The 14,895-nt window shown below is 41.5% G+C and overlaps 1 protein-coding gene across 1 annotated transcript; it reads right to left on the minus strand.

Annotated features, from left to right (window-relative positions):
* Positions 1-8,662: 8,662 nt before the first annotated feature.
* On the minus strand, positions 8,663-14,199 carry LOC146982390 (uncharacterized). Its single transcript, XM_085783380.1, has 2 exons — positions 13,971-14,199; positions 8,663-9,937 (listed from the first exon to the last, which is right to left on the minus strand). Exons 1-2 carry the CDS (start codon positions 14,158-14,160, stop codon positions 8,808-8,810), a joined length of 1,320 nt encoding a protein of 439 aa, XP_085639506.1. The 5' UTR covers positions 14,161-14,199; the 3' UTR covers positions 8,663-8,807.
* Between the last annotated feature and the right edge of the window lie 696 nt (positions 14,200-14,895).

Genomic DNA, 14,895 nt, shown 5'->3' on the forward strand with positions numbered 1-14,895 from the left:
GTGGATCCCGTCCGCGATCATCCCGTAGAAGACGGTCCAACCGGCGGGAACCTGGTCGCTGGGCAACAGGCCCACGATCCCGGGGTCCCGGTGGTGGAACTGGGTCAGAACCAGAACAAATAATCTTTATTTACACTGATCCATGTCGTCTGTTCTCCACTGATTCTGTTTTATTTGTAAAAAGGTGCTACATAAAAAAGGTTTGCATTGTCATGGTTATTATTTAAAGGGACATTGTGTAACTTCTCCTGTTATCTATTCAGGAAAATTGATTATTTGGTTCCAAAGTCTGTTTTTTATTAATCAATAATCCCCCCCATCAACAAAGTGAAGTGTTCCTTTCAGCTCTGAATGAGCCGTTCATATCATTCATATCTCCATGGAGCGGGTAAGCTCGGTGCTGCTGCCATGTGGTGTCTCCATGGTTACGGTAGGTAACCACGGAAACTCAGCGGAGACACCGGAGCTGTCGGCTCAGGTGGAGGTGGCGTCTGTGAAAAGTCACCGTGGTAACGCAGTGAGGAGGAATGGAGCGTTACACTGATGCTGCATTCACCTGCAGTCGGGCAGACGGCCGTCGCTAACAAACCAGATGTCATTTTAGTCACAGAAGTCCAGAGAAAGACGGTAAAACAATACCACATCGCCATGACAACATATTGTCACGTGTATTGTTTTGCCTCGTGCTGACGGACCACTTGTTTACATAGAGGCTTGTTTATGCCGTTACGTGCAGCGGCTGTCGTCCGTCTGCCCAATTTCACCTGAATGCAGCATGAAAAATACCATTGAGTTGCTTGAGGTATACAACCACAACGCTAGATGGGAGGAATTCTACACAATGTTCCTTTAAAGGTTAATTAGTTATTGTCACTAGTTACTTTCCCCAAGAAGTAACTGAATTACTACATTATAAAAGTAACTAAATAGCAGGAAAAGTAACTATTGCGTTTTTAAAGCCCCAGTATGTAGTAATTCCCCCCATCTAGCGGTGCGGTTGCATATCTGAACGTATTCTTGATGTTGCATTCAGGTGAAATGGGGCAGACGTCAGACAGACAACAGACGCTGCATGTAACAGGATAAACAAGCGTCTATGTAAACAAGTGGTCCGCCAGCACGAGACAAAACAATACAGGCAATGTGACAATATGTTGTCATGGTGATGTGGTATTGTTTTACCGTCTTTCTCTGGTGGAGTAAAGTGACATCCGGTTGGTTTGCCGACGGCCGTCTGCCTGACTGCACCTGAATGCAACACCGGTGCCTCCGTCCTTCCTCACACTACACAGTGGTGACAGTTTTAACAGGCCGAGCCCACAGCTCCGCTCAGTTTCCGTGGTTACCTACGGTCACGATGCAACATGGCCGCCTCGGTTCGGTGCGTCGCCCACTTATGTATTTGTAACGACTTGTAACAACTCATTCTAAGGTACCAGAAAGCTTTCATTTGTATGCAGCTGTGATTCACCTTCAGTGAAATACGGAGACAGATTTGATTTTTGATAATAAAAAGACAAATAAGTTACACACTGGGGCTTTAAGGGACCGTCCGTCTGCTGTCTGCCCAATTTCACGTGAATGCAGCATGAAAAATACGCCTGAGTTGCTTCAGATATACAACCACAACGCTAGATGGGAGGAATTCCTACACAATGTTTAACTATTAAACTGTTTATCTGGTTTATCTGTTGATGGCATGAAAATTAGCCAACGGGGTTTTTAGCAAATGTAACTTTTATTTTGAAAATGCATAACAGGAAGTCATATGACAGGAAGTCAGATGAGGACATTTCACAGTAAAAGCGTCTCAACACTGAGGACAGACAGGAAGTGTCTTTGGCCGCGTTCAGACTGCCAGCCAAAATCCGATTTTTAGCCCATCCAGATTGGAACTGGATGGCTCTTTTTAAGTCTGAACAGTCCCAAATCACATGAAATCCGATTTCTGCAAAACGGATCGAAACCACCTCCAGGAGGTAGTTTCAGATCGCATTTGGACAGATGCGTCTCAGTCTGAACAGCTCCAAACACTCGGTTTTGACTGTCCGTGACGTCACTCTCCGCGGCGCTGTCACTGTGTTACAGGTCCCGTACGGTCCTGTGAGCTCCAGTTAAATATCAATTTCCTCCTTGTTACTTTTCTTTTATACAAACTACCGTGTTGTCGGCGACAGGAGTGACGGCGCGCTCCCAGCTCTGGGGTGCTGGAGTTTCCCGTCTCTGTGGCTGCACACGCACACACACAAACGCACACACACACACCAGTCTCTGGTACACGTACACACACACCAGGCGGGCTGAGGTTGAAACTAGCGGGGTAGTGCAGCTGCAGCACCGGGCAGATCACTGTGCTGCAGCTGATCTGCCCGGTGCTGCAGCCGCTGCGTCCGGGAGGCATCGCCTGTCACATACGGCGGAGCCTCCGCTCCGACGTCGTTGCTACAGCAACCTGTCAGATGGGTCAATAATGTGGCCCAGTCTGAACGGAGCCAAATGCGATTTGGACACTTGCTAAAAGCAGTGTGGACAGTCAGCCCTAAAAATCGGAAATGAGAAGTAATCAGATTTGAATCAGATTTGCCTGCAGTCTGAACGCGGCCTTTGTCCGTCTCCGTCTCTGGATGTGGATCAACACGTCATCCGGTCTGGACCGGATCAGCTTCTGGACCCGGTCCAGGATGATCTGGTTGGCGCTGCAGCAGTCCTCGGGTCCGTACGGCGGTCTGACGGTCAGAACCGCCGCCACGCGCAGCTCCTCGCCGTGCTGCTCCACCGGGACGCGGTTCTGGTCCAGCCAGACCCGGACCTGGTCCCTCCGGGTCCTCAGCTGCTCCGGGTCCAGGACCCGGGTCCTCGGGGGCAGGAAGCAGGTCTGGAGCCGGTCCAGAGTCTCCTGGTCCGGGTCCTTCAGGACCAGAACCTCCTGCACCGCGTGGCCCATCACCACCTGGACCGAGGTCTGGCCGGCTGCGCCGAAGTCCACCAGGACCAGACTGGACCGGGACCAGGAACAGGACCGGGACCGGGACCGGGACCAGGATCAGGATCAGGACCAGAGACCAGAGAGAGAGAGACAGAAACAGATCCAGATTAGAGAAAGGCTCAAAAAGGCTCAGACCAGATCCAGATCAGACCAGATCCAGATCAGACCTGATCCAGACCGGCTCCAGATCCAGTTCAGACCTGAATCCGGTCTCATCAAAATAAAACTCCACAGGAAGCAACACAGTGTCTGAACCGAATGATTCCTTCAAAATAAAAGCTCAGGGTGTGAGAGAAACCTTGATAAGGGGTTAAACCGGGTTTGTTGGTTATCCTGGTCAAGTTACCATGGTGATTTATTCTCTGCAGCTAGCCTGCTCCAGACCATAATAACAGTCAGCAGTCACTCTGATCAGAAATCAACGTGTTTCATACAGTTATTGATGTTATACAGCAAAAGTGACCAAAAGTGCAACAGGTGAAAATGAATTAAATATAAAAACATTTTGCAGTCTGCTGCTTCAATAAATCACTGATAACAATGTTCACATGATGTGTATAAACCTGGATAAAGGTATCCAGCTTTCGAACAACCGACTTGAGGCTAGGCAAGTCGGTTGTTCGAAAGCTGGATACCTTTATCCTGGTCAAGTTACCATGGTGATTTATTCTCTGCAGCTAGCCTGCTCCAGACCATAATAACAGCCAGGCTTAGTCTTTATCTGTGAAGTCAGCAGTCACTCTGATCAGAAATCAACTTGTTTCATACAGTTATTTCATGTTCTTATGTACATATTGGCCTGATTTCTAAACAAACTAAATACATTTACAATAATCAAAAAACATGAAACATTTACAATATTTATTAGGTTTTTTTCTTTTCTTTTTTTTCATAATTAGGCCTATTCATGTGCTTCTCACACTGAATCTTTGCATCTGCCAGCGCTGCCTGCTTCTTCAGATGCAGGGCTACAGATGTCTGACGGTTTGTGAAATCTGTAAAACACATTAGCACAGAATTGTGCACTGTTCTTCAGTCAATACTCACTATTTTAGATATCTGTGACCATCTATGATATTTTCTATGACCACTAGTACTACATGGCTTCTCATAAAAAGCGATGGAGCAAAAATAGCAATAGATTTATTTTTATTTTTATAAAATATGTTACAAAATACAGTATATTGGCCTAAATATTGGTTGAGGGAAGAAAACAAGAATACAATTGTTTGAGCAGGCACCTTCCAAATAATTTATACACCTCATTTGAACATTGTTATCGGCAATTTATTGAAGCACCAGACTGCATAATGTTCTTATATTTAATTAATTTTCACCTGTTGCACTTTTGGCCACTTGTATTTGTGCTGTATGAACTTTACTTTAGATGATAAGAGATTTGTGCAATGTATCAACTTCCACTGCTTATCATTAAGGCAAAGTGCACAGCTGTTAATTTGTGAAAGGAACTTAAGTTGTGATTATAATTTTGGATTACTTCCACATTCAATCAGTCCGCAGTTGTCCACTGCGCTCTCTCTGAGCTTTACGACAGCCACAGTTCTTTTTTGGTGTGTCACCTTACGTCAAGATCCACTGTTGATTGGAGGAAAGCAGCCACACCTGTCCTCTCATCAGTGAATCTGTGATCAATCTCTGTGGTCTACTGACGAGAGAAGTAGTTACACGTGACAAAGCTGCTCCTCCTCAGCCTGGATCAGCGTTCCAACAACCAACTAAACCAGGATGGACTGATGAGACTTTGTCCAACCTGGCTTTTCCACTTATCCTGGATATCTTTATTCTACTTTCGAACAACAGGCCCCAGGTCAAGTTACCATGGTGATTTATTCTCTGCAGCTAGCCTGCTCCAGACCATAATAACAGTCAGCAGTCACTCTGATCAGAAATCAACGTGTTTCAGACAGTTATTCCATGTTCTTATGTACATATTGGCCTGATTTATAAACAAACTAAATACATACAAAACAAAACAAAACAAAACAAAACATGTGTCAGTGTGTGTGTGTGTGTGATAGATAGATAGATAGATAGATAGATAAATAGATAGATAGATAGATAGATAGATACAGTAGATAGATAGATAGATAGATAGATAGATAGATAGATAGATAGATAGATAGATAGATAGATAGATAGATAGATAGATAGATAGATACAGTAGATAGATAGATAGATAGATAGATAGATAGATAGATAGATAGATAGATAGATAGATAGATCTGTGTGTGTGTGTGTGTGTGTGTGTGTGTGTGTGTGTGTGTGTGTGTGTGTGTGTGTGTGTGTGTGTGTGTGTGTGTGTCACCTCGCGGACACCGGATCCACGGTCAGCAGCCAGCCGCGCCGCTCCTCTTCATCTTTTCCCGCCACCACTTTCACCTGTTTGGTGACGTAGCGGCTCCACTGCAGCGGACCAATCAGAGGCCAGCTGCTGCCGCGCTGCATGTCGCCTCGCGCTCCTCGGTCTGACTACAGGTAAATACCATGGATGTATTATGGTAAATACTAAAACATGAACACACACGGAGCTGCGGGTCGTTTCCTGCTGCTGGTTCCCGCCTCGAACTGGTCCGGAGGAAACAACAACAACAGACACAAGGTTCCGCCTATAGACTTTATTATGAGGTGGTGCTGCCCCCTGCTGGTCCGGAGGAAACAGCTGGGGTTTTTTTTTGGCTTTTTTCAACTTTATTTGACAAAATCATGTACAAACAACATGGCTTAAAGGAGCTGTTCTGGAAATTATTTACAGACTGGTTGAAAAGAAAAGAACCAACAATGCCAGACTTAAACTACAATAGTAGCCTATTACCTATGGTGTTATATTAAAAGACAAACAATTGGATTTAACAATAAATGTTTTACTAATCCTCCTAGCCAAATTCTTTATTCACAAAGCCAAATATCTAAAAACTCCACCAATCTTCACATACTTTTTAACCTGTTGTCCACCTGGGTCAAGGAAGGAAGGAAGGCAGGAAGGACAAAGGAAAAGAAGGAAGGAAGGAGGGAAGGAAGGGAGGACAAAGAGAAAGATGGTAGGAAAGAAGGAAGGGGAAAAGAAAGGAAAAATGGAGAGAGGGAACAGATTGGGTCAAAAAGGAAGGAAGAAGGATGGAAGGAAGGGAGGGAGGGAAAAGGGATTGTGGAAAGAAGAAAGGGGAAAAGGAAGGAAAGAAAGAAAGATGGAGGGAGGGAACAGATTTGTTCAAGGAAGGAAGAAGGGAAAGAAGGAAGGGAAAAGGAAGGAAAGAAAGATGGAGGGTCAATTGGATCAAAAGAGGAAGGAAGGAAGGAAGGAAGGAAAAAAGGATTGTGGAAAGAAGGAAGGAGAAAGGAAGGAAAGAAGGAAGGATGGAGGAAGGGAACAAATTGGGTCAATTTGACCCAGAAAGACAACAGGAGGGTTAAATGAATTCCATCTCCATATTAAGTCCCTAAAATGTCCTCAAACATGCCAGACCATCTACTCAATGTTCAAAAATGATCTGACTAATGTAGCGTAATAATTGTTTAATCCTGGATGATTTAATGTATGTTTTTTATTTATTTTAATTTTTTTTCTCTTCCCTTCTATTTGATATGAGTTTTGTGTTTTGTTTTTTACTCACTTATCTTAATTTTTGTTTATTTAATGTTATTCTTAATTCTTATCTCTGAAACATGATGTCTGCTCTTGTTAAATTTTGGACGGATATAATATTTGCCTGACTAGTTTGTAAATGCATTTGTTTAAAATAATAATAAAAAATAAATAAAAACATGGCTTAAAGGAGCAGGTGCATTAAAGAATGCAGAAATAAATAAATGAAACATAATAAAAGAAAGTAAACAACTTTAGCTAGGGCTTTTGTCGCAGAGCATATTTTTCAAATAAACTGAAAAGTTTCATTGCATGTTTACTTTTCATTATGTTAAGAAGGTCATTTGTTCCTGCAGCTGTTAGTCTGGCTAACAACACTTTGAATATATATCATATATTGTAATTTGTGCTTTTATTCATTTGCTGTTGTATTTGTTTGTTTTACTTTGCTGGATGCTTATGTACTACTACTGCTGTCTCTAAACCACATTACCCATCAGGGATAATAATAATCTGCCTTGAACAAAGGCAGAGAATAACATTGGCATACATATTGTGACTAGACAGGAAAAAATAAAGTCTACTGTAATGTAATATGACAGAATATTAAACTTTATTGTCCCCCACAAGGATTATTATAAGATATTACAGATAACAATATACAAAAATACATATGTGTGAAATGTGCAAAACAACAGCTATGAACTTCAAGAGGAACCAGGTTTTACCCACAGGGATCAGTTCACCTGGTTCATAAGTGCTAACATATTTAAACATACACTATAACATGTAGAACAGCCTTAAGGGATTATGAACATAGGTGGACTGTGTGGCTTTTCGTGGTAACAGGTAAAAGGGCTCTTCCAACTGTTCTTCAAAAAAACATATAAAAACATCACATTGGGGCGTTTACAACGTCACAGATGTGTTTGTGTGATTTAGACTTTCTCAGCAGAAACAATACATAGTCTAGATGAAATGATCTCAATCTTACACCATCAGATACGTTTACATTCAGACAGTTACCTTCCTCATTTGGTTGTGGATTAATGTGCATAAATAGAAAAATAACACAACACAAAATGTCTGTGCAAGTGAAACATCATCAGTATTTCTTCTCTCTGATTTTACAACTACATGGCATGAATTATATCCCATATTACTCTTGTTTCAGGGTGGTATCTACTAAATAAAACTGGGTTGGCTGCAGATCAGGTGCAGGAGTGCTCTTGATGCGTGTCAGTAAGAAATAACGCTAAAAAAAAAAAAAGCCAATTGCATGCAAAGAAAAATGATTAAAACATGGTCAAATTTTTTTTATTATTATTAGTTTATTTGGGAGGGACAGTGCATGCTAATGAACATTTCTTCACTAGGAATAAAATGTAAGCAAGCCGGAGTGTAGCCAAAGGCTAATTTCCATCCGTTGTCCCCAAGAACATTGAGAAGCAAACAAAAAACAATAACAGCAGACAAAAAAAAACATATAACAACAACAAACAAACAAACAAACAAACAAACAAAAAAAATAACCTTAGTAATAATATATTTTGCTATTTAAAGCAAACTGAAAATTTTCCTCAGGATATGGATATTTGCACATGAATCCTTCACCATGCTACATTCATAAAGCTTAAAGGGATAGTAGCATTTTTTTTAAATAAAAACTGTGTTTTTCCTGCACTTTGAAGGGCTGGAAAAAATTATATTATAGTGAACAATGGAACTGGGTATTTTTTTTCAGGTAAAACCTCTTTTAGGCCGTGAAAATAGGCCGTTTCTTTGGGTCCATTCACAACAATGTATGTTGTAAATCTCTGGGCAGGGCTATTATGGGCTGGCGTTGCTAACGGGAGGAGTGCAGAGAGTCTTCTACTGCAATTAAAGTACTTAGGGGCTATTTGTAGATCATACAACCCCACTTTTAAAAAAATGCTACTATACCTTTAAGCTCCACAAAATTAACACTGGTATTGCACTAATAAATTAGGCAACTCCGCCTAACTTCAATCTTTACACAGAAAAACATGTTCACGGTGAGATGACTTAGGCCTCAAATATCTTTACATAACAACCGGCAGTAAAGAACTGTAGCCTGTACGTAATATATGATTTGTAGTAATATAAACTCAAAAATGTATTTTGTATATAAAACCTCCTGCTAAACTCACACAATCTGTGAGAAGGTGTGTGTGTGTGGTTAGGGTTCGTCCGTTTTCACTCAGCAGCTGCCTGTTCATGAGTTTGTAGGTGCACCTTGAGATTGGGTGCAAACCTGTACCTCATGCCACAAACGTTACAGGCGTAAGGCCGTTCTCCCGTGTGTGTGGTTCTGTGTCTCGTCATCTGTCCGCTTTGGCGAAAACATTTACCGCAAATATCACACGGGTACGGTTTTTCTCCTGAATGGTACCTCATGTGTGTTTTGAGGTGACTGCTCGTGTTGAAAAGTTTTCCACACAGGTCACAGTGATACGGTCTCTCCCCCGAATGGCTTCTTTTATGAATGGTGAGGTTCTGACTCTGGCTGAATGCTTTTCCGCAGATATCACAGTGATACGGTTTCTCCCCAGAGTGGGTCCTCACGTGGACGATGAGATGCTCTCTACGGTAAAACGTTTTGCCGCATTCTTGACAGGCGAACTCTTTTACACCCGTGTGTATCCTTTCGTGCAGCCGGAGACAACGGTTACTGGCAAAAGTCTTTCCGCAAATGTCGCAAAAATACGTTTTGTTGTGGCAACCTTTCAGATGAGTTACCAACTCTTTTGTAGACTTGTGTGTCATCCCGCAAACGGTGCAGTCGGTGTTGGTCTCGTGTGTTTTTATGTGCTTCATCAAGGAGCCGATGTACTGAAATCCTTTGCCACATAAATGGCAGAAACTGCGATCCTTTTGCCCTTTCCCAGAAGGCAACGCTGCTTCCTCCTTATCGTCATTGCCACTTTGTCCCTGCGGTATCTTTCTTCCGTTACGTTCTCCTTTGCTGTTTACCAACTCCTCATCACTCTGGTTGTTCTCGCTCTCCAAAGACAGCGGCTCCAGTTCACATGAGGCCTGCGTCTCTGGCTCACTTTTCACCATTTCAGGGGAAGGAAATACAATCTCCTGCTGCTGAATCTCATCCCCGACGTCCTCCTCTTTTATCTCAGACATCTTGAACTCCGTCTCAGCTGTGCTCCAGTCGTTGCTATCCGGGTCTGTGCTGGTTTGCGAGGGGCCTGGTAACTCAGCCTTCACACTGAAGGTGGTAGACTCATCTGCGGTTGAGGGTCCTGGGGTTTTTTGCAGCAGTGGGGCGTCACATTGGTCCTCGTGTTGTGCAGTGCTGCTGGCCAATGGAAGCTCTGCAGGTAGAAAAGAGACAGACATAAAGGTTACCGAGCAATTCAATTCAATTCAATTCAATTTATTTGAAGTGGGACAGTGCAAGTTCATGAACGAAACATAAAATCGTAAACAAGCCGGATTGTAGCCACAGGCTAATTTCCATCCGTTGTCCCATACATAGATGTTCCCTGGTACAAAAATACAATAAATAAAAACAAAAGCAGTTTACAGTACAATAGATAATAATACAGGTTCGGTGCCGTAGTATGACAGTAGTACAAAAGTGCAACCGTGTCATGAGGTAAAGTGCTTACAATCATCAAAGTGCTTAGAAGGTCCTGGGAGTAATGTCTAATTGAGCTGTGTTACAATGATAGGTCTAAGGGTATAATTTAATCACTTGCACTGCTATGAATAACTAAAAGTTATATAATAATATAAGTGATAATACTATTGAATATATATATATATATATATATGTATATATATATATATACATACATATACACACACACACACACACACACACACACACACACATACATACATATATATATATATATATATATACATACACATACACACATATACACATACACATAATCGACTTATGACTAGTGATGGCATTATTCATATTGCTATTTTGTCTGTTAGTTATTATAATAAGCAGCCTGTGGTGTTTCTATTTCAAGTATGAAAATCTCCAATTTGCATGGACGTTCTCCCCTAACTCTTCTGGGAGTTTGAGATAGTTCGAGGTAGCATTTACTGTATCTGATTCCATTTCCATGTTTTTCCATATTCCATGTTGTGATCTGTTTGTAAAGAACATCTAGTATTGCACGTCTGCCCGTCCTGGGTGAGGGATTCATCCGTCCTCTGTTGCTCACCCTGAGGTTTCTTCAATTTCTTCCCTGCAAGGGTTTTCTTGGGAGTTTTTCCTCAGTGGATTTGAGGGTCTAAGGACAGAGGATGTTGTAATGATGCTGTGTAAATCCCTTTGAGACAAACTGTTTGCAAAAGTGGGCTATAGAAATAAAATTGCCTTGCCTCTGTCAGGTTGAAAAAACAGGAAAGCTGACATTCGTGTTTGTTTATTCCAAGAGAGGACAAACAACGCGCAGCAGTATTTTTCCATATAATGGTTGTGAATGGTGCTCACTTTTCTTCGTTTGAAAAGACACACCAAAAAACATCCAAATACCTCCATACTGCTCGTCTGTAATGTCCCTCTTGTATTGAAGCCCCGACATGAGAAATTGTCCCCCCCCCCCCCCCGTAACTCAGAGAAGGCACGGAGGACACAGGTAGAGCAGTGAACTGAGACACAGGGAGCTTCCGCTACAAACAAGCTTAAAATATAGACTTATTTAATTTTTCTGGAACAATTTCTCATGTCGGGGCTTCAATACAAGAGGGACATTACAGACGAGCAGCATGGAGGTATTTGGATGTTTTGTCGTGTGTCTTTTCGAACGAAGAAAAGTGAGCACCATTCACAACCATTATATGGATAAATACTGCTGCACTATCCCCCCTCTGGCTGGTACATGTTGGTCCCATCTTCAGCACATGGACCTCCAGATCTGAAACACAACAAACCCTCCCTATACACTGACATAATTTTCCATCCCAGGTGTCTGAGGGTCCAAGGCAGATAAGACAGGTCATTAAAACTTCTTCCTCACAATGCTGCATTCAGCCGGCCACAGGCCTCTCATCCTCTCCTCCCTACGGCCTTGGAGATGTTTTGCTTTCACTGAGGCTCTGTGTGCCCTCAGCTTACCTCTGAATGATCAAACAGGTTACTGGTGGTAGCCTGTTTATTGCAGTAGCCTATGAATCAGGCTCAACACAAATCTATATGGTTTGCTTACAAGTTTCAGTTGGCTTTAAACTCAATGGGTTAGTCAAAAATATAAGGCACAACAGGTTAGTTAAAACACAAGGCTAAACTACTCTACTACTACTTAAAGTGAATGCATAAACAGGTATAAATCCTTCTATGTGTCCTGGCTCCTATCTCTCCATATGTTAACCCTCTATGGTACCATGTTGCCCTCAGGCAACATACCACTTTTTGGCCTGTCACATCTCCACAATTCATCCCATTTAATGCTGTAATACTTTAAAAAAGAGAAGAGACCTTAGAGAACCAATAACAATGCTTTAATTTATCACATGACTTTCAAGAAGCCACTGAAACCCTTTTTTGCAGACTTTTTCAAAGGAAACAGGTTTGCCATTTTGCTCCACTAAAACGGTCTGAAAACATACAGTAACTTCCTGGCCCTTTTTCATCTGGAAAAAAAAATATTTACACTAATAGATTAGTAAAGTTTAATTTTTAATAGTTCCATGCAATTTATTTACTTATTAAATAATGGAAACTTGTTAAAATGCACCTGTTGCCCGAAAGCAACAACGTACCATTATAGAAAATTGCAATGTTGCCTTGAGGCGACAGTGGACCATTATGGAATCAAAATTGCATTATGAGACTATGGTAGTGTGTGTTTAGGTGTAAATATAATGTTCAAAAACATATAATTCATCATCATTTTGTTTTTTTTCCTTAATAAATTTGATTTTGGATGCAGTAAAGTAAACATCAGGCTATTATGATGATGATGAGGAAGATGAGAATGAGAATTGGGATGAGGATGAGGCCAGTGAAGGTGAAAGTCTACAGAGACTGGTGTTTCTAATACAGTATATGATGAACCGTAATAGTACAATGTTGCCTACAGGCAACAAATCCCAAAAACTTCCAAAAATAAATAATTTTTAAAAATTTCTTTAGATTATGTTTATTTAGTCTATTTTGAGACATAAAAACACTCCAAACATTTTTTCCCCCACTGGCATCATGATGCGTACCACAATTCGTACCAAGGGCCAGTGCTTGATTCCCTCTCATTCTTCAACAGGACACAACAGGTCAGATTCAGCTAAAAACAACTTGGCAAATGTTTCACACCACACAGGATTCACTTGTTTAATTGGGTAAAATGAGTAAGTGCTCAATCTAATGAAACAATCATCAGTGAGATATATTCAGTGTTGATCAGTACTGTCAAAGTGGAGAATATACTGTATGTCCAGTGTTAGTTCTGATGAGGTGTCTGTGTGCAGTTTTGCAGTTTCAGTGTAGAGACACAGGTTCAGCCTTATCTCATCAGTCAGTGAGACAATGGCGCTCTGTTTTATTTGTTACACAGTAAGGCACAATATCAAACTCAGTAAAAGGCAAACATTCAGTCTTAAAGGGATAGTAGCATTTTTTTTAAAGTGGGGTTGTATGATCTACAAATAGCCCCTAAGTACTTTAATTGCAGTAGAAGAGTCTCTGCACTCCTCCCGTTAGCAACGCCAGCCCATAATAGCCCTGCCCAGAGATTTACAACATACAGTGTTGTGAATGGACCCAAAGAAATGGCCTATTTTTGCGGCCTAAAAGAGGTTTTATGTGAAAAAAAAAAACACAGTTCCATTGTTTGCTATAATATATTTTTTTCCAGCCCTTCAAAGTGCAGGAAAAATGCAGTTTTTATTTGGACCTGCACTTTGAGGGGCTGAAAAAATTATATTATAGCGAACAATGGAACTGTGTATTTTTTTTTTTCAGGTAAAACCTCTTTTAGGCCACGAAAATAGGCCGTTTCTTTGGGTCCATTCACAACACTGTATGTTGTAAATCTCTGGGCAGGGCTATTATGGGCTGGCGTTGCTAACGGGAGGAGTGCAGAGAGTCTTCTACTGCAATTAAAGTACTTAGGGGCTATTTGTAGATCATACAACCCCACTTTTAAAAAAAATGCTACTATCCCTTTAAGACAGTTTTCACCCTAACACCTCTTAAGCTGCACAGCTCTCACAGTGTTGAAATATTTAGTCCAATGCTGCAGCAGAGCTCAGACAACTAGAAAGTGGACTCAGTGCGCGCATGCGTAAATGAGGGGAAACATCCTAAGCTACTTCTTTCTATGATATGAGGACATATCGCCTCCACGCAGCAACATTCAAGCAAAAAAAACTACAGTCTCTCACCTGATTTGTTTCGCAGAAGGCCCAGCTGGTGTCGCAGACTTTCCACCTCCTCTTTGGATCGACTAACTTCGGCTTCGTACAGCGCCAACGTGACGGTCTTCTCCACCTCTCCCAGGATCTCCTCCGCCGCCGCGTACAGCCGCTGGTGGACGAACGACCTCAGCTGCAGCATCGTGGCGGTGGCGTCCATGTCTCTGCTGCTGCAGGGTCTCCGAGCTCCAACATCAGCGACAGCAGGCTGTGAAGCGACCAGATTAACTCAGTCTGCTGCTAACCCACCTCCAACCTGTCAAATCCCACAGACTGTGACCTGACCTGCCAGCTGACACAGCGAAACATCCGGTTGGAACCGTTCACAATAAAAGTCATGAGTTTAGAGTTTATTTATTTAGCACACAAATTTCAATGGTGCAAGGAGGGAACTTGTACATAGGTTCCACCCCTATAACAAATTACAACAAGACAAATTTCAATGGCTAACAAATAAACATTAAAAAAAAGAGATAAAGTGCATACATAATCAATGTTATATGAGCAAAAAAGAACAGAAATGAGAAAAAAAAAATAAAGAAATAAAGTGCAAAGTGATTCGGTAACAAATAAAGACAATAGAGATAATATACAAAATATTAATTAATTAAACTCATAAAAGGGGATATGGAGAGAGCGAAAGAGAGAGAGGAAAGAGCGGGAAATTCAAGAGAAGTTGAGATGTACTTTTAACTGCTTTTTAAAAAGTAAATAAGAAGAAATGGATCTTAATGAAAGAGGTATAGTCCATCCCAAAACATAGGACCTCTGTAAGTCATATTAAACTGATGGTGTGATGTGCGGGTGAAGGGTGAATATAGAGTAAGATTATTACTGTGTCTAGTGCAGTGAGAATGTACATTATAAGTGAAGGTAAAGAAATTTTGAAAAGTGA

This window comes from Trachurus japonicus, chromosome 8 (genome assembly GCF_045865225.1).
Source record: "Trachurus japonicus isolate A0001 chromosome 8, Traja_1.0".
NCBI lineage: Eukaryota > Metazoa > Chordata > Actinopteri > Carangiformes > Carangidae > Trachurus > Trachurus japonicus.

Bases quoted from the DNA above. Each gene is read 5' to 3' on its own strand.
- LOC146982390 (XM_085783380.1), bottom strand. From the start codon at position 14,160: ATGGACGCCACCGCCACGATGCTGCAGCTGAGGTCGTTCGTCCACCAG. The intron at 9,938-13,970 runs GTGAGAGACTGT...TTCTACCTGCAG, and splicing joins CCTTCTGCGAAACAAATCAG to AGCTTCCATTGGCCAGCAGC.